The sequence below is a fragment of the Pleurodeles waltl genome, chromosome 5 (assembly GCF_031143425.1).
Source record: "Pleurodeles waltl isolate 20211129_DDA chromosome 5, aPleWal1.hap1.20221129, whole genome shotgun sequence".
Lineage (NCBI taxonomy): Eukaryota > Metazoa > Chordata > Amphibia > Caudata > Salamandridae > Pleurodeles > Pleurodeles waltl.
The window spans coordinates 1402003552-1402026810 of NC_090444.1; the positions used below are offsets into that span (position 1 = coordinate 1402003552).

The 23259-nt window shown below is 43.9% G+C and overlaps 1 protein-coding gene across 3 annotated transcripts in view; it reads left to right on the forward strand.

The window, feature by feature from the left end:
• COL12A1 (collagen type XII alpha 1 chain) overlaps window positions 1–23259 on the forward strand; it is a 307200-nt gene that overhangs the window by 253961 nt on the left and 29980 nt on the right. For all 3 annotated transcript variants that reach the window (XM_069235673.1, XM_069235672.1, XM_069235674.1), the window contains 5 exons: window positions 9367–9453; window positions 10284–10337; window positions 15585–15680; window positions 17548–17601; window positions 19219–19272. In XM_069235673.1, coding sequence (XP_069091774.1) covers window positions 9367–9453; window positions 10284–10337; window positions 15585–15680; window positions 17548–17601; window positions 19219–19272 — 345 coding nt within the window. The remainder of the gene's footprint in view (window positions 1–9366; window positions 9454–10283; window positions 10338–15584; window positions 15681–17547; window positions 17602–19218; window positions 19273–23259) is intronic.

The window sequence follows — 23259 nt, forward strand, 5'->3', positions numbered from 1 at the left end:
TCCATCTACTGTGCCATCTTTTGGGTCTGATGACAGAAGATCAGGGAGAGGTTCACTCTCTGCCTCCTGATCCTCATCTGTTACCATTAACAGATTCACATCAGCCCTGTCATGGAAGAGCTTAAGGCGGTTCACATGGATCACCCTCTTGGGGCTCCTGCTTGTGCCCAGGTCCACCAGGTAGGTGACCTGACTCTTCCTTTCTAGTACTGGGTAAGGGCCACTACATTTGTCCTGGAGTGCCCTGGGAGCCACAGGCTCCAGAACCCAGACTTTCTGCCCTGGTTGGAACTCAACCAGTGCAGCCTTTTGGTCATACCAAAACTTCTGGAGTTGTTGGCTGGCCTCAAGGTTTTTGGTTGCCTTTTCCATGTACTCTGCCATTCTAGAGCGAAGGCCAAGTACATAGTCCACTATGTCCTGTTTAGGCTCATGGAGAGGTCTCTCCCAGCCTTCTTTAACAAGAGCAAGTGGTCCCCTTACAGGATGACCAAACAGAAGTTCAAAGGGTGAGAATCCTACTCCCTTCTGTGGCACCTCCCTGTAAGCGAAAAGCAGACATGGCAGGAGGACATCCCATCTCCTTTTGAGTTTTTCTGGGAGCCCCATGATCATGCCCTTTAATGTCTTGTTGAATCTCTCAACTAAGCCATTAGTTTGTGGATGGTAAGGTGTAGTGAATTTATAAGTCACTCCACACTCATTCCACATGTGCTTTAGGTATGCTGACATGAAGTTGGTACCTCTGTCAGACACCACCTCCTTAGGGAAACCCACCCTGGTAAAGATACCAATGAGGGCCTTGGCTACTGCAGGGGCAGTAGTCGACCTAAGGGGAATAGCTTCAGGATACCTGGTAGCATGATCCACTACTACCAGGATATACATATTTCCTGAGGCTGTGGGAGGTTCTAGTGGACCAACTATGTCCACACCCACTCTTTCAAAGGGCACCCCCACCACTGGAAGTGGAATGAGGGGGGCCTTTGGATGCCCACCTGTCTTACCACTGGCTTGACAGGTGGGGCAGAAGAGGCAAAACTCCTTAACCATGGTGGACATATTGGGCCAGTAGAAGTGGTTGACTAACCTCTCCCACGTCTTGGTTTGTCCCAAATGTCCAGCAAGGGGAATGTCATGGGCCAATGTTAGGATAAACTTCCTGAACAGCTGAGGCACTACCACTCTCCTAGTGGCACCAGGTTTGGGGTCTCTGGCCTCAGTGTACAGGAGTCCATCTTCCCAATAGACCCTATGCGTTCCATTTTTCTTGCCTTTGGACTCTTCAGCAGCTTGCTGCCTAAGGCCTTCAAGAGAGGGACAGGTTTCTTGTCCCTTACACAGCTCCTCCCTTGAGGGTCCCCCTGGGCCTAAGAGCTCAACCTGATAAGGTTCAAGCTCCAAAGGCTCAGTTCCCTCAGAGGGCAGAACTTCTTCCTGAGAAGAGAGGTTCCCTTTCTTTTGCTGTGTTGCAGTTGGTTTCCCAACTGACTTTCCTGTTCTCTTGGTAGGCTGGGCCATTTTTCCAGACTCCAGCTCTACTTTTTCACCCTATGCCTTGCACTGTGCTCTTGTTTTCACACACACCAGTTCAGGGATACCCAGCATTGCTGCATGGGTTTTTAGTTCTACCTCAGCCCATGCTGAGGACTCCAGGTCATTTCCAAGCAGACAGTCCACTGGGATATTTGAGGAGACCACCACCTGTTTCAGGCCATTGACCCCTCCCCATTCTAAAGTAACCATTGCCATGGGATGTACTTTCCTCTGATTGTCAGCGTTGGTGACTGTGTAAGTTTTTCCAGTCAGGTATTGGCCAGGGGAAACCAGTTTCTCTGTCACCATGGTGACACTGGCACCTGTATCCCTCAGGCCCTCTATTCTAGTCCCATTAATTAAGAGTTGCTGTCTGTATTTTTGCATGTTAGGCGGCCAGACAGCTAGTGTGGCTAAATCCACCCCACCCTCAGAAACTAGAGTAGCTTCAGTGTGGACCCTGATTTGCTCTGGGCACACTGTTGATCCCACTTGGAGACTAGCCATACCAGTGTTACCTGGATGGGAGTTTGGAGTGGAACCTTTCTTGGGACAGGCCTTGTCTCCAGTTTGGTGTCCATGCTGTTTACAGCTATGACACCAGGCCTTTTTGGGATCAAAGTTTTTACCCTTGTACCCATTGTTTTGTGAAGAGGTTCTGGGCCCACCCTCCTGTGCAGGTTTTTGGGGGCCTGTAGAAGACTCTTTACTATTTTTAGTTTTGGTTGTCTCATCACCCTTCCCCTGGGGAGTCTTTGTGACCCCTTTCTTTTGGTCACCCCCTGTTGAAGTCTTGGACACCCTTGTCTTGACCCAATGGTCCGCCTTCTTTCCCAATTCTTGGGGAGAAATTGGTCCTAGGTCTACCAGATGCTGATGCAGTTTATCATTGAAACAATTACTTAACAGGTGTTCTTTCACAAATAAATTGTACAGCCCATCATAATTACTTACACCACTGCCTTGAATCCAACCATCTAGTGTTTTCACTGAGTAGTCTACAAAGTCAACCCAGGTCTGGCTCGAGGATTTTTGAGCCCCCCTGAATCTAATCCTATACTCCTCAGTGGAGAATCCAAAGCCCTCAATCAGGGTACCCTTCATGAGGTCATAAGATTCTGCATCTTGTCCAGAGAGTGTGAGGAGTCTATCCCTACACTTTCCTGTGAACATTTCCCAAAGGAGAGCACCCCAGTGAGATCTGTTCACTTTTCTGGTTACACAAGCCCTCTCAAAAGCTGTGAACCATTTGGTGATGTCATCACCATCTTCATATTTAGTTACAATCCCTTTGGGGATTTTCAACATGTCAGGAGAATCTCTGACCCTATTTATGTTGCTGCCACCATTGATGGGTCCTAGGCCCATCTCTTGTCTTTCCCTCTCTATGGCTAGGATCTGTCTTTCCAAAGCCAATCTTTTGGCCATCCTGGCTAACTGGATGTCCTCTTCACTGGGGTTATCCTCAGTGATTTCAGAGGTGTTGGTCTCTCCTGTGAGGGAACCAGCATCTCTGACTATTATTTTTGGAGTCAGGGTTTGAGGGACCCTGTTCTCCCTAGATAGGATTGGTAGGGGGGAATTTTCCTCCAAGTCACTATCCTCTTCCTCTGAGTTGCCACCCTCAGAGGGGTTGGCCTTTTCAAACTCTGCCAGAAGCTCCTGGAGCTGTATTTTGGTAGGTTTGGGGCCCATTGTTATTTTCTTTATTTTACAGAGTGACCTTAGCTCCCTCATCTTAAGATGGAGGTAAGGTGTGGTGTCGAGTTCCACCACAGTCACATCTGTGCTAGACATTTTGCTTCTAAAAGTTGGAATACTTTTTAAGAATCTACAACTGGTTCTAGAATCTAATTCAAACTTTTACAAACTTTTAAACTCTAAAAGAAATGCTAAACAGGATCTAACACAAGGCCCTAGCAGGTCTTTTAAGAATTTAGAAAACTTTTCAAATTGCAAAAATCAATTTCTAATGACAATTTTGGAATTTGTCGTGTGATCAGGTATTGGCTGAGTAGTCCAGCAAATGCAAAGTCTTGTACCCCACCGCTGATCCACCAATGTAGGAAGTTGGCTCTGTATGCACTATTTCAAAGTAAGGAATAGTATGCACAGAGTCCAAGGGTTCCCCTTAGAGGTAAGATAGTGGCAAAAAGAGATAATACTAATGCTCTATTTTGTGGTAGTGTGGTCGAGCAGTAGGCTTATCCAAGGAGTAGTGTTAAGCATTTGTTGTACATACACATAGACAATAAATGAGGTACACACACTCAGAGACAAATCCAGCCAATAGGTTTTTATATAGAAAAATATCTTTTCTTAGTTTATTTTAAGAACCACAGGTTCAGATTCTACATGTAATATCTCATTCGAAAGGTATTGCAGGTAAGTACTTTAGGAACTTCAAATCATCAACATTGCATGTATACTTTTCAAGTTATTCACAAATAGCTGTTTTAAAAGTGGACACAGTGCAATTTTCACAGTTCCTAGGGGAGGTAAGTATTTGTTAGGTTAACCAGGTAAGTAAGACACTTACAGGGCTTAGTTCTTGGTCCAAGGTAGCCCACCGTTGGGGGTTCAGAGCAACCCCAAAGTCACCACACCAGCAGCTCAGGGCCGGTCAGGTGCAGAGTTCAAAGTGGTGCCCAAAACGCATAGGCTAGAATGGAGAGAAGGGGGTGCCCCGGTTCCGGTCTGCTTGCAGGTAAGTACCCGCGTCTTCGGAGGGCAGACCCGGGGGGTTTTGTAGGGCACCGGGGGGGACACAAGTCCACACAGAAATTTCACCCTCAGCAGCGCGGGGGCGGCCGGGTGCAGTGTCGAAACAAGCGTCGGGTTCGCAATGTTAGTCTATGAGAGATCTCGGGATCTCTTCAGCGCTGCAGGCAGGCAAGGGGGGGGTTCCTCGGGGAAACCTCCACTTGGGCAAGGGAGAGGGACTCCTGGGGGTCACTTCTCCAGTGAAAGTCCGGTCCTTCAGGTCCTGGGGGCTGCGGGTGCAGGGTCTCTCCCAGGCGTCGGGACTTTGGATTCAAAGAGTCGCGGTCAGGGGAAGCCTCGGGATTCCCTCTGCAGGCGGCGCTGTGGGGGCTCAGGGGGGACAGGTTTTGGTACTCACAGTATCAGAGTAGTCCTGGGGTCCCTCCTGAGGTGTCGGGTCTCCACCAGCCGAGTCGGGGTCGCCGGGTGCAGTGTTGCAAGTCTCACGCTTCTTGCGGGGAGCTTGCAGGGTTCTTTAAAGCTGCTGGAAACAAAGTTGCAGCTTTTCTTGGAGAAGGTCCGCTGTCCTCGGGAGTTTCTTGTCTTTTCGAAGCAGGGGCAGTCCTCAGAGGATGTCGAGGTCGCTGGTCCCTTTGGAAGGCGTCGCTGGAGCAGGATCTTTGGAAGGCAGGAGACAGGCCGGTGAGTTTCTGGAGCCAAGGCAGTTGTCGTCTTCTGGTCTTCCTCTGCAGGGGTTTTCAGCTAGGCAGTCCTTCTTCTTGTAGTTGCAGGAATCTAATTTTCTAGGGTTCAGGGTAGCCCTTAAATACTAAATTTAAGGGCGTGTTTAGGTCTGGGGGGTTAGTAGCCAATGGCTACTAGCCCTGAGGGTGGGTACACCCTCTTTGTGCCTCCTCCCAAGGGGAGGGGGTCACAATCCTAACCCTATTGGGGGAATCCTCCATCTGCAAGATGGAGGATTTCTAAAAGTTAGAGTCACTTCAGCTCAGGACACCTTAGGGGCTGTCCTGACTGGCCAGTGACTCCTCCTTGTTTTTCTCATTATTTTCTCCGGCCTTGCCGCCAAAAGTGGGGCCTGGCCGGAGGGGGCGGGCAACTCCACTAGCTGGAGTGTCCTGCTGGGTTGGCACAAAGGAGGTGAGCCTTTGAGGCTCACCGCCAGGTGTGACAATTCCTGCCTGGGAGAGGTGTTAGCATCTCCACCCAGTGCAGGCTTTGTTACTGGCCTCAGAGTGACAAAGGCACTCTCCCCATGGGGCCAGCAACATGTCTCGGTTTGTGGCAGGCTGCTAAAACTAGTCAGCCTACACAGATAGTCGGTTAAGTTTCAGGGGGCACCTCTAAGGTGCCCTCTGTGGTGTATTTTACAATAAAATGTACACTGGCATCAGTGTGCATTTATTGTGCTGAGAAGTTTGACACCAAATTTCCCAGTTTTCAGTGTAGCCATTATGGTGCTGTGGAGTTCGTGTTTGACAGACTCCCAGACCATATACTCTAATGGCTACCCTGCACTTACAATGTCTAAGGTTTTGTTTAGACACTGTAGGGGTACCATGCTCATGCACTGGTACCCTCACCTATGGTATAGTGCACCCTGCCTTAGGGCTGTAAGGCCTGCTAGAGGGGTGTCTTACCTATACTGCATAGGCAGTGAGAGGCTGGCATGGCACCCTGAGGGGAGTGCCATGTCGACTTACTCGTTTTGTCCTCACTAGCACACACAAGCTGGCAAGCAGTGTGTCTGTGCTGAGTGAGAGGTCTCCAGGGTGGCATAAGACATGCTGCAGCCCTTAGAGACCTTCCTTGGCATCAGGGCCCTTGGTACTAGAAGTACCAGTTACAAGGGACTTATCTGGATGCCAGGGTCTGCCAATTGTGGATACAAAAGTACAGGTTAGGGAAAGAACACTGGTGCTGGGGCCTGGTTAGCAGGCCTCAGCACACTTTCACTTGTAAACATAGCATCAGCAAAGGCAAAAAGTCAGGGGGCAACCATGCCAAGGAGGCATTTCCTTACACTTTCTCAACCAGATAGCTGTCAACAGCGTTTCGCCCATGCCATGATAAAGGGTCATAATCATGGCAAAGACTGGATGTAAACGAGCACAGTAAATGAAAGGAGCTGATGATGCAGTTCAGTAGTACATATAACTCTTAGGAGAAATGATTAATAAGAGATGTGGAAAAACCAGTGTAAAAGGAAGAGTAGTGAAACTTCACAATATGCAGTCCATATTCCATGTGATGATGAGAGAATCAGACACAGGCAAAGTCCCAATGTCACTTGTTAAACAGTGTGGAAGGTGCACCAGTCTGAAAATGGTGTTGAACCCACAATGGGATTCAACTACGTTAGGTTGCATATGCAATCTTGAGCAGCCACGCCTGTCTGAATGGACTTAGTCTAGGCCACCACTGAAGTGAGACCCATTGAAGTCAAGGGTTTACAAATATTGGGAGGCAACCCATACTGCATTCAAGTATATACAGATACAGTATTAGTTGTGTTCAAATTGCATTTTTTGATCACATCTTTACTTGCTAAATGCACATAACAATACATATTTGAGTATTGTACAAATGATTTATAACTGGTTCAATGACAACTACAAGGACAATGTCGAATTAATTATGAACACTAGTAATTCCTCTGGGAGACATTCCAGTCAAACCTGGATTTCAAGTTGCATGCATTTTTTCAAAGAGACTCAGATTTGTTCCCCAAAATATTCTTCCAGGTATTGTCTGAAGGGATTTTTGCAGGGAACAAGTTGAAATGAACCTGCAGTTTTTCAATGTGATTAAACCATGCTCACAAATTACCTCTCATTTTAACTTGCTGAACTCAGATTGGAGAGTTAAAGCTGCCCAGAACAACCACTGGAAGGAGCAATATTGGTATTTCCCCAGGAGGTTGTACTTTTCCATATTCCTATAAGACTTGCAATGACAAACCAAGGGGCATATTTAAGAGCCGCCCCCAGCGCCACAGGAGCATCACTTTTCATGACGCTCCAGTGGCACTAAGCCCTGCTCCATATTTACAAGGAGATGTAACTCCACTTTTTTGTGGTGTTACACTTACTTGTAAATATGGGCCCCTCTGACGCAGTTTTCCGCGTCAGAGGGGCATGAAATGGGGTGTTGCTGTGGGCATTCCACCACAACACCCAGTGCTTCAGAGACTGCCTCAGATTTATGAGTTGCCGTAAACCTGAGGCAGCGCCAAAAACTAATGCCACCCCAGGTGTGGCATTAGCATTGCAAAACGAGGAGGAATGCTTTTATTCTTCCTCGTTTTTTGCTTTTTCTATGTGTGCTGCATTTTGCAGCCCACATACAAGAAGCAAAATGCCATGGACGGTTGTTTATGTGCAGGAAGGTGTCCCTTCCTGCACATAAACAATCATTCAGAATTACGCTTTGGTACTTCTATATGTGCTGCATTTTGCAGCACACATAGAAGTGCCAAATTGCCATTATAGATTGTTTATGTGCTGGAAGAAACACCTTCCTGGACATAAACAATCTATCCCCTCAACGCAGACAGTCTTGCACTATGGTGCAAGGATGCCTGTGTTGGTGCTAGGCACCTTAATTAGGCGACAGTGCTGGTGGAAACACAGGGGTGCACCGTATTCCACTAAATACGGCACAACCCTGCATTACAAAAGTGGCTCTGCTATTTTTGGCGCAGCACCTCACTGCGCCACTTTAGCATAAAACTGGGCCGTAGTGTTTTAAGCATCTCTGTTTCTGGAGAAAGGAGAATTATTTCTGCCTAAAGTGGCTAAATGCTGATTCACTAATTGTAAGAGATTAACACAGGAGCACTCTATCCTTATACTTGTCTGAATAACTGAACAGGACCCTGCTGCTCTCTCAAAATTATGATTCAATGCCGGACCTTACATTTTCCTCACAAATTAATGCAATAACACACTACCTTTTAACTGATGACACCCAAGCCTAAGTAACAGGTGTAGAGCATGAGGGCCTGGGTGCTGTTCCACTACAACTATAGCAACAGTGTCTTCATGCCCCCCAAGAAAAAGAATTGCAGATCATGCAAATTCAGATTTTGAGACTCTCCCTCAATATGCAAGATAATAATTTCCTACCAATTTCATAATGCGTTTATGGGGTCCAAGGTCAAAATCAAAACGTTTTCCCTCATGCTTAGTTCCTTGTGTAGAGTGGGGTTTTACTAGTTCTTGAAAATGCCCCTCAATTACAACCCTGCTGCTACTGAAAAGTTGCAGTTTATGAACGTTCCATGTGGCATGTTTAGATGGAGATACCATGAAGGCAAGTATGCAAGGTGCAAGGAAACACATCTTGTAATTATCTGAGCCAGTTAACTGTGAGCATCACACATTTTAGAGTTTTTCTGGAGGACTTTGAATACAGAACTGCTAGAGTCTCCCCATCTTGCTTATCTTGCAATTAGACCACAAGCGTTCATCAAAGAAACAAAAATATTTGTCTTTAACAATCTGGTGGTCCCGTGACAATTTGTATTTGGACCACTGCAACCTCGTCTCCTAAAAAGTATGTCTGGACTAACCAGCAACAGGGGACCCGTTCAATGCGCCAGTGTGGCTGGAAGGTGACGCTTGTGCTGTATAATCTATCCTAATATAAAATAAACGTATATAAATACAATACAAGTTAATGTGTGTATGTTTATAGTTACTTGAAATGTAATAATGATTAACTGTGCTGCACTGGAACATGATGTGATCTAGTGAACTCCTCTTCCACGGACTAAAGTGGGACAACTGAAGTTGTTCAGTGGCAGGTGGAAGAAGCCCATCACAAACTGACTTTTTACCTGCTTTAACTGCAACATTAAAAAAACACAAAGAAATGTAATTTTATGCTGTGTGCACGACACTGTAGAGAACGCCGCTTCATTCTAATGAGCACTGTTTTTACTGCTAAAATTGGAATGCATTTGCTCACAGAGTAAGGATTCTTGTGGGCACTTTGTAATGACCGTGCTCCAGAGGGGCAAATGAATTCCCATGTGAACTTAAACACTAGTCTCCATTTTATATTTTAATCTGTTTTAAAAATGGTCCAATTGTTATACATTTACAGAGGGAAGAAGCAAAATGCCCAGCACTTCCGCACGCCTGCACCTGTGCGCAAGACAGCATTGGACCTCAAGGACCTCCCGGCCCACCAGTAAGTACATGCAGAATGAGAGCCCAACAGTTACCTGCGGGAGCCTAAACACCATATCAAGATAGTTAAGGTTTGATATTTATGCTCCCAGAATAGGAACTTGTGAACCTTGCAGAATGTGTGTACGATTTCAAGGGCTGTGCACAATATCAAAAAAGTCTAAAGGCACAAATGAGGGATGCTTACTTTCCTATCATATATAGCCACTTGATTGTTTAACAAGTGCCATACTGCGGAAAATAAATATTTATGGTTGAAATAGTCCAATCTATGTGGAGGAGAAAACTGATCATGGCAATATTGTTAGCGCTTTAGTTAGCACGTTCAATGCAAATTTAGTAAGCTTGGTAATCCTGATACAGTGAATATTAGCCACTCCTTGTCAATAGACACACACAGGCATCTACAGAGATACTGCTTAATTTTAATATAAAGAGAGATCTTTAAATTGTTTCCACATAGTGTAAAATAACCTAGGTGGATGGACAACAAAGCGTTCTCTGCTGTATTTATAGAACTGTCATTTAATTCTGCACCCAGAATCACCCTTAATGCGCTCGCCTTTGATAGTGACGAGAAATACCTGGGTTCAGAAAGTACTTTAGAGTATTTTTCCTTTAAACAATGAATTCCAACAAAATCAACAATGGTTTGTGGTTTTATTTCCAACCCTCACAGACTGGGTCCTCGTGGGAATCTCTTTGTTGTCTAATGCTATCAGCTTCGCAGATATTTAACAAAACACTTAACAGTGACCCTAAAATGATGTAGGCATTTGAACAGCCACTGAACTTGGACATTGTTAATCCATTATTTCTGTCTTCTTCTAGGGAGGTCCAGGAAGTAAAGGTCCCAGGGGAGAAAGAGGCAACGATGGTCTTCGTGTGAGTAACTATTTGTCATGCGTAGTATTTTGGAGGTGTACTAGACCAAAATGATTTACTATATGATGTGTATAGCAGCGGCTGCCACAAATCTTAAGGAGAGGGGTGGGTGGGGAAAGGGACAGGAATGGGGGAATGAAAATAATGAAAAAAACACTTTCTCTCTACCCTTTGCCGTTGCAGCCACCTGCCGCCTCAATCCTATACTGGTGTCCCAGCATTCACTAGGATACCAGCATGAAAGCAGCGTCAGGCTTGGTCTGAGTGGCTTGGACTGCCCCTCAGATACAACTCTGGGGTCTGTGCACTTTCTCCATCCCGGCTGTTCAACACAACCGGGCTGGAGAAACCTAAGTGCGCATGTGTGTTTGGCCAGAGATGGACGGCCAAACGCACATGTGCACTTACGTGTACTCTCTCCTCCTCACCCCTCCCTTCACATGCTGCTGGCTGAGCCAGCAGCTGAAAGATAAAATTATAAAGAAAACTCGTTTTATCTTTCAGCTCTTGGCTCAGTCAGGGGAGAGACGCTCCTTCGCCATTGTGAAGGAGCTGCCCCTGGTTGCGTATGCACAAATATAACTATTTGTAGAAGAACATACTGAATTCTTAGGATGTATTTTATGCTCCCTGTCTAGCTGTGAGAGTTAAGGGCTGGAGTCATTCATGATAAGTGAGTATAAAACAGCTTCAAAAGGATGCCTTTATAAGGTGAAACAGCACTTTCAGTTTAGGTGAAAGGTAAATGATGCTTAATGTGAATTCTGTGATGTCAGAATTTGCACCAGTACATGGGTAAAAATACAAGAAAAGAAATAATTGGCCTACGGTTAGGGTACTCTAAAAGAACCATTTCAATGATAATAGGACATCGGACACCACACATTCTGAAATTCTGAAAACCCTAGGTATTGCCTCTACAAGTGATGATATTATTATAGGGTTTGCATCACACAGTGAGGGCTTTAGAACACTAAAGGCAACAATTGTCCATCCCCGACTTGTGTGTGCATGCATGTGTACTACATTTATATATATATATATATTATTATTTTTTTTTTAACCCAACTCCCCTTGTAAATATGAGCACTCACTGGTTTCTTTCGGCTGATTTATATTTGCTAACAGACACGTTTCAGCATAATTTCCTTTCTCAATGTTGGTCACGTAAATTGGACCCACATGACAGGTCTTTAAATACCATTCAGTTCCTTGCTCATTGGATGTCGATTTTGTAGCAAGCAAAAACAGACTACTAGTATTTTGAAACATAAATCAATCTCCTTGCTCATACAGTATTTCAATCCCTTAGTGAATATTCATTCTCAATTATTTATGAGCACACATTGAGCATGTCTTCCCACTTTCAATCCAAGAATATAGTAATGTTTTCTGCAAAATAATCACAGTTACATTACCCTCATTTATATATACATATCTATATTACCTAGTGGTGGTTGCCACTAGGTAATTAGTACCTAGTTTCTTTACAAAAAGCATTTTTACCTTTGCTGATAACTTTGGCACCATTTGCTAAATCTTCACAAAATATTCCAAGAAAATACGAGGCTCACTTCAGCGCCTGTCTGGAAAGTTTTGGGGTGATCCTTCAAGGGGCGGCCTATAAAAAGGGAGGGTCCCAAAATGCTTTTTCCCTATTAATTTTTCCATATTTTGAACGGTAACAGCGCTCGAATCACTGGACGAAATTACACCAAATTAGTCAGAAAGGTAACTCTTGGTCTAGAGGCACCCTTTTTGGTATTTTGTGTAAATGTGTTCAGTAGGTTTTGAGAAATTAAAGAAAATGCAAATATCTGTATATAGGGACCCAAAGGCTCTGAAACCCTCCCAATCTCGTGCTGAGATCTCATTGGCTGCCAACACTTCAACAAGGAAGTGTTGGCAGCTGTCTTGGAACTCAGCTTCAGCCGAGTCCCGGGAAAAATGTTTAAAAAAAAGGAAAGGGGTCAGGGTACAATCACCCTGAACCCTTAGTTCTGGTGCTGGGGTCCCAAAGCCCCCCCCACACCCAAGTGTAAAAAAGCATTAAAAAAAACATTTCAGCACGATTCGTGGCATATCTGTGGATCTGGTGATTTTTTTTTTTAAAAAGAAGCACAGGCTTCTTTACTTCTTTCTGGGAGGCCCTCGGGTGGGCTAGGACCCAGCGGCTTTCATATTTTCAATGCCCCCACACAGCCCCAGTGACTGCCACCTCCCAGGGCTTCAAAATAATCTAATGCAGGGGTGCCCTGCCACTTCCTCTGTGCTAATCACAATATAAACATGGGTGGGCTGCCAGGCCCCGCCCGCTGCCCTGGGGACTGCCACCTCCCTGGGACTTTAGTCTTAATGGATGCGGAGGGTGTCTAGCTTCCCCGCAGCCCCGGGTGCTGTCACCTCCCTGGGGCTTACATTTTATTGGATGCAGGGGGGCCACCCGGCCCTTCCACAGCCGCGGAGACCACCACCTCCCTGGGGCTAATCACAATCTAAATGTGGGGTGGCGCCCGGCCCTGACCACTGCCCTGGGGATTGCCACTTCCCTGAGGCTTTACTTTTAATGGATGCAGGGGGAGGGGGCACCTGCCCCCCCCCCCCCCCCCCCCCACAGCCCTAGAAACCACCACCTCTCTGGGCTAATCACAATTTAAAAGCGGGATGGTGCCCAGCCCTGCCTGCTGCCCCGGAGACCACACCCTCCCCAGAGCTAGAATGAAAGAGGGGAGAGGGTTTGTTTTGGATCCCCAAGCCCCAGAGACCACTGGCTCCCCGGGACAATGCTCGTTGGAGGGGGGGCTGCGTGGCCCCTCTTATGGAGCCACAGATGACCCTGGGGACCTCCACTGCACACCCTCAGTACATAGCTGTTTGTTGTGGCTTGGTAGCAGCTTTGACACCTGCTGGCACATCAGAGCAAACACCGAGTCTCCCCACGTGCCCCAGCAATATGACTGGGTTCCCACATGGCTGAGTCCTGGGGGATTTCATCCCTGGGGCGAGATCGGCCTAGGGAGGGGGTCATGTGCCCCCCAAAAAAATTAGACCACACCCCAGGCAATGGGATCTCTGGGGGCCAAAATCAGCCTCAGAAGGGGGGCTGCACAGCCCCCACTCCCCAAAAAATATAAATAAGTAGGCAGCACCCTGGGGATAGGGTCCTCAGGACCGAGATTGGCCTGGGGAGGGGGGCTGTGTGGCCAGACCCTGTGGACAACCCCTGCCGTGCATGGCCAAAGGATGGCTACAAGGGTTGGCTCCCTGCGGCCAACCACTGCTGTGCTTGGCAGAAGGCTGTGCACAGCAGGGGTTTGGGTGGTTATAGGGGTTGGCCCAAGGGACTGGCTGCTGGCCAGGCCCAGCGGCGAACCCCCGCCGTGCCCACCAAAGGCCGTGTGTAGTGGTGGTTGGATTAACGTATAGTAATGAAAATTACTTTACGTTAAAAAAAACATAGAAATTCACTGAAACAAAACAAAGGTTACAGGGACATTATAGTTAGGAAATAAAATTTAAAAGCCACAGAAATTCACTAAAAAAACAAAGGTTACAGGGATGTTATAGTTAGGCTCCCACTGTAAGCATACCAAACCATAGAAATTCACCTGTTATAGTTAGAGTTATCTCAAGTAACTATAAAGCGTGCTCTAACGTAACTAAAACTTGCACCCTCGCTGTGCATTGCTAATTACAGCGCAAATTACGACACAACATTTTTGATAATATCATTGATAATATCAATGTAATATTTACAGTAAATGTTTTGACAAAAATACTGAATGGCGGGGGCTCAAGTTATAGGGCATGAGTTATAGTTTCTTGAGATAACTCTAACAGGTGATTTATTTGTGAATATATATATGTATATGTGCTACAATTTGAGGAGACTTTAATACGGGGCACCCAGTGTAATAAAAAAAAGGCAATTCTTTTTACCCAGACCTCCATTGCTAATAATCACCAACAATAAGTATTCTACGATGTTCCGTTTAGTGTTTTCAAACCTATTGTGACACCATTCCTGGATGGCCTATTTATAGCAATTAGAAGATTGGCGTTTATTATTGCCTTACACCTTTACACTTTATAGTGCAATTTACATAAATTCCAAAAGTCATTAGTAAGAGAGGCCTAATTTCCATAGTTAAAATTCTTCATGAACACATTGGCATTTTCTCAACCAATCCAGCGTAATAAGTTGTTTTGGTTTCCTTCATTGTTTTTGCTTTTTCTTTCAGGTAACAAACCGTTTTCATCGTTCAGTTATCCAATTTACATTAAGCCAATGTGTGTTTTGCGATACACTAAACTCCTCTTAATACTTCCAAATGATTAGAATTGCTACAAATTTAAAATTGTTCACAAAGATTAAATTATCAGTTCTTTTCGTGATCCTCATTGTCATACACAAAGATGGGATCACCAACATTTTTCAGAGTGCATGTACAACTACCTGTGTAATTCTAATAAGACCCAAGGTGTAAAAAGAGGCATTTGCAAACATCAATTGAGGAAGCACTCTCCGGGTGCATTTACACACAAAATATAATGCTAATGAGTAATGTTCTGGCCTAAAAGCTCCCCATTCTTAGCTCATGGGGTCATTGGTCTCCCCAGGACCTAACGTTTGCTTGTACTCATGTTTAGTAGGTGTAAAGACATGTAACCCAAAAGTTATTGCATAGGTGTTGATCCTGCGTGGACGTCTTCCATAGTGGCCAGTTCTCAATTTGTGAGCAGCTCTGAAAGTGGTTCACCTAAGCAGATGTTGAGTTTCACTGTGCACAGTATGAAGCCTGCTGCACAGCACATGGCTGTGTGAGTGGTTTATGCACATTCATCACGATGCAAGACAGTGCCTTGTTGTTGCGCAGAGCGAACATCCACAGATCTGGTACTGCATTCTTACTTGCCATGTCGGTGCAATTCTGCACTATGCAGATTTGCTTTGCTCAGATATGCAGTGGCTTTTGTTTCTCATTTCTGGTGCATCCTATAATCCACTGTGTTGGGGAGAGGAGAACGACATCAAGGGTGTAATTCAAGATTTACTTTGTGTCTGTTAACACAGTGAAACTCTACAATGATGTGTGTAGCATTCAAGAGGGCATGAGCCGGTGGTATAGAAGATGAATGCACAAGTGCTTAAAGACACAACAGTGAAGCTTGGAGTACTTGATACTGAGCACATACAAAAAGCTTCTGAAACTTACCGAGGATGTACCTTTTTTCTTTCAATTTCAGGGCCCCGTGGGTTCTCGTGGCGAGCCAGGGCCTGCAGGTCCTCAGGGACCCCCAGGTCCACAGGGACCTAATGGACTATCAATACCCGGAGAACCAGTAAGTTAATATGAATGTGGTATTTATGGTGGTGTGAGTTTATAACCAAAACTTTTTGTGATGGAAGAATCATACTGCTGGAGTATTTTTTAGATGGAAAGTCATATAAATGTAAGAATGTGGTTCAGTAGCGCACAGTGGTCTATTGTAAATAAAGTAAATGCAAATGTTTTTAGTGGTTTATAGCTGCCCACACGTTTCTGCCAAAGATATAATCTTGCATGTTCTCAATTTGATCAAGATTTAGTTACATGCAACAACCTTCAGAACTGAAAGCACAGACATTGACGTAAGGATTCCAAGTACTGTGATCACGCTCACCTGATGTGTCCCATTTCCTATGAATAGCAGGTAGCAGATCATTCTTTTTCTACTTTTCGCTGAGTCATCGAGACTTGGTACACAATACCCGTCCTTTTGAATGTCTACACAGATCTCACAATCGGAGGGAACCTCCAAAGTCCTCTAAACCTCACTGAAGGCAGGAGGTGTGCTGCAGTGGGGGATCGAGCTTTGCAGATTCGATATCATGTATCAGGAGGAATTCTTGGTGTGATATTACCTGTTGCTTGTGGAAATCAGGCATAACTTCTCTAGGTGGGAATCTGTTGTGCAAGGGGTGCAGGAAAAGCACTTGTCAGTCGTCCTGAACATAGGTACCCTGAGTACAGTCAGTTAAAGTACTTTGAGACCAGCCACTCTTTCAAGAAACAATGATTATGCTTTCACAACAGGAATGGATTTGAATGGAAAAAACAAACAAAAAACTGCAGCACTTTACTCCATACACGTGTTCATCTACAGAGCGTGAGTGCCATTCCTATATCTTCATAGTCCGTGTTCCCCCCTTGGCATACATTTTCCTACTGAAAGATGAAAAATTAAAAGACAGGTGAAAGTGGGGTAGGGGGTTAGGCAGTGTGGCCACTAAAGGTGGCAGACCTATTTTGCTTGATTTCAAAATTATCGGAATCATGCCAATTAGACCCCATTACTTCCAAATGAAGACCATTCTTTTTTTTAATTATTTTGCGATTATGCTTCCTGCTGAAGGGCGTGCGTACGTCATTTTATATATCTTGATTAGCCAGAGGCCAATGAGAATGCACAAAGGCCATGATGCTAGAAACAGGTATAGAGCAGTGGGCATTAGATTAGCCCAACGTGTTCCAAGGGCAGAATATGTGTCAGCATGCTCGCAGTGAATTGTAGACTTTCACCTCAGCTGAAACTGGAGCCTAATAATGCCTCCTCACCCCCGAAGAAAGATTGCATATACTTGAGTGCTGTTTGAGGAAATTAGCTCAGAGATGTGACAAGATATAGAAACTAAAATTTTAATGCAGGTATGCAAATTAAAGGCCTGATTTAAACTGGTGGACGGGTTACTCTGTCAACCATGGAGACAGATATCCCGTCCGCCGAAATCTGGGATATCTGTCACCCTTCCCTTATGATGGAGTAACCTGACCACCCCGTTCTAAATCAGGCCCTAAATCTTGCAAGAGTTGTGGGCAGCAAACCTTTTTTTTAAAGCTTTTTGTTCCCAAATGGCAGCAAGTGTTAAGGGGCTTCTAGGGTTAATAAAGATGGTCTTCTGCTTCTATAGGAAATACATCTGGTGGTGGTTTTTGAGAGTTCTTTTATGTATGTTGTGTGTAAGTTCATTTGCATTTTGCAGCTCATTATTGCTTTTCTCCGTTAATATTTCTCTTGTGTATAGCTTGTTGCTTACTGCTTTTATAATATGGCATTTAATAAGAATCTAACTACAAAAAGTGTAAGTGTAAACTATAAAATGTTCAATTACGTACAGAAGGCTCCTGAGCATTCCAGTACTAACCACTTCTTGAATGGTCGATTGTAGGGACGCCAAGGAGTAAAAGGTGATGCCGGAGAACCAGGCCTCCCAGGTCGAATGGTAAGGTCTTTGTGTTTCGTTTCCATTCAGCATTTGCAAATGTGGGCAGTAACAAGGAGATCTAAACATCAAAGAAACCACCAGATTAAGACAAGCGGTCATTATCTTTTCAAGCCTCTACAACTATACAGATGCGGAAGCGATAGATGGTGGTAGGAGTATGTACGCACACAGCTCACACCAGATGATATAAAATACACCAACACATGTACTAATGTTGGGTATAAAACAGAAACATTGTTAGAGCATTGATACAGGACATTTTTGGCTAGCACTTTGTCTAGCCTGGCAATTGCCGAGTTGTTACTGATAATGTTACTCACCTAAATAATTACATATGGACAACCACAATCTATAAGCATTGGTTGTTCATCTTCATAAGTCATGCAAGCTTGCAGGTTTCTGTAATTCATTCTGAAAGTCACCTGTACAAGCAATGAACACGCACAGTCTCACTAGACCAGTATAACACATTAAAAACCCCAATTATGTAATATTTTATGCATGTCTTATTTTATGACCCCTGCAATTATGTGTTTCTTTTGTCCTCTGATTCGAGGCCCCCTGCATTGCATACGGGTCCTTTCCAGCGTGGGCCATGGGAGCACAGCAGGAGGTGTGCAGGGCAGACATGGAAAGAAGGGAAGATACAAAATCAGTCATCCCTCTGCAAGTACTCTCAAAATAATAGAGCAGACAGGGGTGGTTAAGAAACATGAAAACATGCCCCCCACCTCCAAGTCAGCTGTTGCTGCATTTGGGAAGTTCATGGCTTACCCATTCTTGGATTGACATTCCTAGCACCAGTATGCCACCCCTTTTGTAATCTCACTATAAAAAGGAGATGGCACTTGGTTACAGTGTAACTGCACCAGTGTAATAGCACATCCCTACTGTCTAACTGCACTTGTCCAGTACCACATCCCTCTATCTTACTGCACCAGTGGGATATCAGCTCCTTACAATCTCACGGCACCAGGAAGATGCAACCTCCTAATAGTGGTCCTGCACTAGATAATACCACCACTCTACTATCTCACCACAATCTTGGGGTGCAATTTTCCAACAGTCTCGCTGTACTGAGATTGTACCACCTCTCTACTGTCCCAATGCTTAAGCAGGATGCCAACTCCTTACAGTCTCATTGCATCAGGGAGATGACACATCCCCACAGTTTGATTGTACTGGTGGGGTACCAGTCGCCTAGAGTGTCACTGCACCCTTGCATAGATGCTGTTTTCTTCCGGTGTGATGCCACACTACTGAAGACATTGAAAAGTCATAATCTATGGACAAAATACAAACCCTGGCACAAACATCTTTTGCTCAAAGGCCACGCAGTGTGCAGTATGGCTGCATTATGTCTCACTGACACCTTTCTGACTCCACGTGTGACAACTGAATCTCTGAACCACATGCTAGTCTACATATCAATGTGTTTTCTGTAGGTGAAATCAAGTCTACATACCTATGTGTTTAGGGTGAAATATCTAGTCTACATATCAGTGTGGTTTTAGGTGAAATGTAGTCTATATATCAATGTGTATTTTGAGTGAAATCTTTGTTGAAAAGAGTAGAAAGCATTTTATCTCAGTGATACTTATTTCCTTTTCGCAGGGGAGCCCAGGAGTAACTGGACCACCAGGTGCAATGGGACCTTCAGGGACTAGGGTGAGGTTTTCTGACACATTACGTCACCATGCATTTCGTTTTAAAACAACTGCAGTATTTCAAGAGTATTTTTTCTTATCACGTCACACAGTCTGGTGCTATTAAAACACAATTGCTATACAGTACGCTTTAATTTTTTGTGGATGCATAAAAACATATATAATATAATGTCCATGGCAATACAACATCAAAGAGGCAACACAATTATTATAGCTGCAATTTTCCATTAACAGGGCAGTGATGGAACCACAATCACTATCTTATTCTAATTGAGTGATCTTAGATCAGTGAACCAGTGTCTTCAATACTAAAACCAACATCTCATTGACTATAACATGGTATCATCTTTGATATATTGCCAGGGAGTCTATCCTTTAAAAGTGTAAGGGAATTAATTTACTCTAACCGGTTGTTACCACAATGCAGCTAGTGCGGAATGAGTTGTGAGGAAGTGTTGAGGAAGGCTACCCATATCCTAAAGATGCTGTGGAAGATCTAAGCTAGAGGAATTACAAGAAAGAGAGAAAAGCAAGAGAGAGTGAGAGACAGCAGGATAACTGGAGAGATGATTTGATGGATGTTGTGGGACCTATTCACAAATGTATTTTAGAGTATGTAAAGTGGTACTCCTGTAGAACTGTTTTATATATTCTTGTATGCCTTTGTGCATTGACCCCAAAACATGGGGAATATAATGGGAATATTCAGAGACTAGTTGTATATGCAATTAGTACAGATTAAAAGGAGTGTCCTTTCCTTTCAGTTTTGCCCTTAAGGACTTGGACGTATCAGGTTTGAGTCAACAAGGCATTTCATAGTATGTAAAAGAGTACTTCTGTAGCACTACTATCCACACTCCTAAATGTTTTAGTGAATCAGTCCCTATGATAGATAGATAGATAGATAGATAGATAGATAGATAGATAGATAGATAGATAGATAGATAGATAGATATATGTTATTATACAAGAAACACAATACAGCAAATATTCAGAAGACTGAGAGAGATTTATAGGGATTGATGAAGGTTTAGAAAAAATGCGAGATGGAATAAGGATGAAAGCAAGAGAGAGTGGCACTGGAAAAAAAAAAGATCTGTAGTAAAGGGAACAACATGAAAATAACTGAAGTAGAATGTATGCATTTTGTGTCATATGGAGATCTCACGAGCATGTGTTACTAGTTCTTACAATGTGTAAACTTTCAGAGCGAGGTCATTGTCTTTGTCCAACATATTGAAAAATGCTCAATTTGTTGACTGACTACACTTCTGCTTGGACGTATTAAACTTAATCATCACATTGCTATTAGGGTGTGTAGATGTGATGGTTAACCAAAGGATGGTTTTCAAAGGATTTACATACTTAGGGGTAGATTTATGAATACTTTGTGTGGTGCAAGGTCAAAAACTGATTAAAACTAGTGCAAAGTATTGCTAAAGTATTTACTTTCTAGCAAAATAATTTATTTAGTTGAAAAGTTGACCGAGATACGTAAATTAACACAAATAGCAGTAATGCTGCATTGTGCTACTTTGCATCAAGGGGGTGTCTCAAGGTAAAGGGGCATTCCCAAGCTACCATCCCTGGCTTGTGACCCAAAGCCTTGTCTACTAATAATGGAAGACAGGACTTTGCCACAAAAAGTTAAGAAGCCTTTTAATTATGTCTAACTTTTCAAACATTGCATATGTGCTGCAATGCACAGCACACATCCAATGTGGGAAAGGTTTTGAACTTTGTCTGGGTATAGTATTTTGAAAGGAGCATAGTATTTTGTGCTAGAAAGGTATGCTTTCAGTGCAAAATCTGTTCTAGACGGAATGCATTCACATAATGGTGCAAAGGTGTGTGCGTGACGCTGGCAGCCTGCTTGTGTGTTGGTGCTGGGGGAGAAAGCAGCAGAGCTATATCTTAGCTCTGTGATGCTCCTTGTTCCTATAGCATACCAGAGCGCAGGAACGTCTGTAGCTGGGCTGTGTTGCACAACCCTTTAATAAATCTGCCCCAAATGTCAATTCAGAAATTGTATCTCAGATACAAAGAAATAATTATCATTTCATGTCAACAATCCAAAAAAATGACAGATGTTCATCACGAACAGGCACGTTGCATTCCACTACACAACAGTGAAATACCTTTAAGAAACAAAGAACAAGTGTTTCCTCTCTCCGGTCTTGACCAAACCTGGCTGTTCCCTAGTCTCACACAGACTGACGTTTCTTGTGTTATAAAACAGCGCTCTTTGCCGTTTCCAAAGACAGTGCAACGTGTGCTTTTCATCCTGTAATATCTGAGGTTTAAAATAATTTCATTTTTTGTATAACCTGCATATGATCCACTTCATGCTTTCTCGTGGTCTGCCTAGGTTTATTTTCTATCAGTGTTGTGAAAAGAAGGGGCATGCCTAAAAAACCAAGAGCAGAGTTTGAAATCCTATCCTCACAGCTTTCTGTATGTGTTCCCCTGCTTCGGAAAGAGCTTGGCCACAGCCCGTTGCTTATTGATTGGATGGCTTCACGAAGAGCAGTTGCAGATGCTTGGAAGCATTTCTCTACAGTAACTTTATACCTTTCCCCTCTGATACAAGTTCTAGTTTGTAAGATGTTTATGTTCAGTTGCAGTCTGTGGTGTTGTTCTCATTAGGCAAACAAGTGGCAGCGGAAACACGGTGAGGTACAATGGACAATGTAGGGGCAGGGGCGACCAAGTTCAAGAGGAGCCAGTAGTGCAGTACTGAATAACATAATTGAAAAGCAGAGGGTAAACTTGAATGAATAACATGAATTAAAGAAGACAGAGCACGGAGGAGGGAATTTAACCCTGACGAGGTTTAGAGGAACACAAGCCTCATGCTTGTCTGTACAGAAACTCCTTACCTACCATCAGTATCATTATTTCTGTTGCGCCATGAGTCCTATTCACCTCTGTTCTCTAACAAAGAATAATACCATTTGTAGATTAACTGGAATTAATTTATTTTATCTTACTTATTTCCCAGCATATTGTGAAGTATAGTTTAACACTATGCCACTGCTCTTATCAGCGACAAATCTTTTACACACCACAATTTCTTATAAATTGATTGTTAATGTTACTTTTAGTTCATCATGTCCATTATCAGTTGTCCTCTCTCAAGTAAAATTTTACCTCATCACACTCTAACATCTGTCACATGTTTCGCTTATGTGTTCCATGCACATTCCAACACTTTGCTACTTCAAGCTCTAGTTGCCCCAGTAGCAATGTAGCTTCCTCCGGTTGTAATGATCTTGTCCTCATTGAAGTCCGTTCTCATGTTTTACATTCTCAGGATCTTTCTTTACTTAACTCTGGAATACTGCTCTTTGTATGGCTCCGTGTTGGAAAGACATTTCCAACGGATGGCAGTAGACAACAAAGAAAAACCACCTGTTGTGGTGACATGACTGAGGCAGTAAAGCAATATTACGCGAGAAGAACACCTACTATGAGTTTAGTCGGTTGGACATGTAACAGAATAAAAGTGATGGTAGAACCTGATGGGAATGTAGAGGGAGGCAAGTGTAGGTAGCAGTGGGAATACACTTGCAATACAATTAAGTTATTGTCATTTTAATAATAGACGAGGATTGACCTATTGACTTTGCCAATGGTTGCCATGAAAATGTGAATAACCCAGTCTGCCTTTTTTGACTGTTTTTTTGTATGGCATGTTCTGTTGGTTTGCAGTCTGCTTCTAGAGTGTAAGTGGTGTCAGTAGTCTCTGACTGTTACTATGTGAATGGTATGACAGTGCTGTAGGTAATGTGTGAGTGCTGGTCTTTGAGGGATGTCAGAGCACTGTCAGTAGTGTGTAACTACACGTCTATGAGGGATATGTGTTGTCAGTTGTGTAGAATCGATACCTAATACTTGTGTTAGTTTTGTTAGGGGTGTGAGAAGGCTCTCGTTCGTTTTTGACTGCTACTTTGAGGGATATGCGATTGCTGTTGAAAGTAGGAGGCTT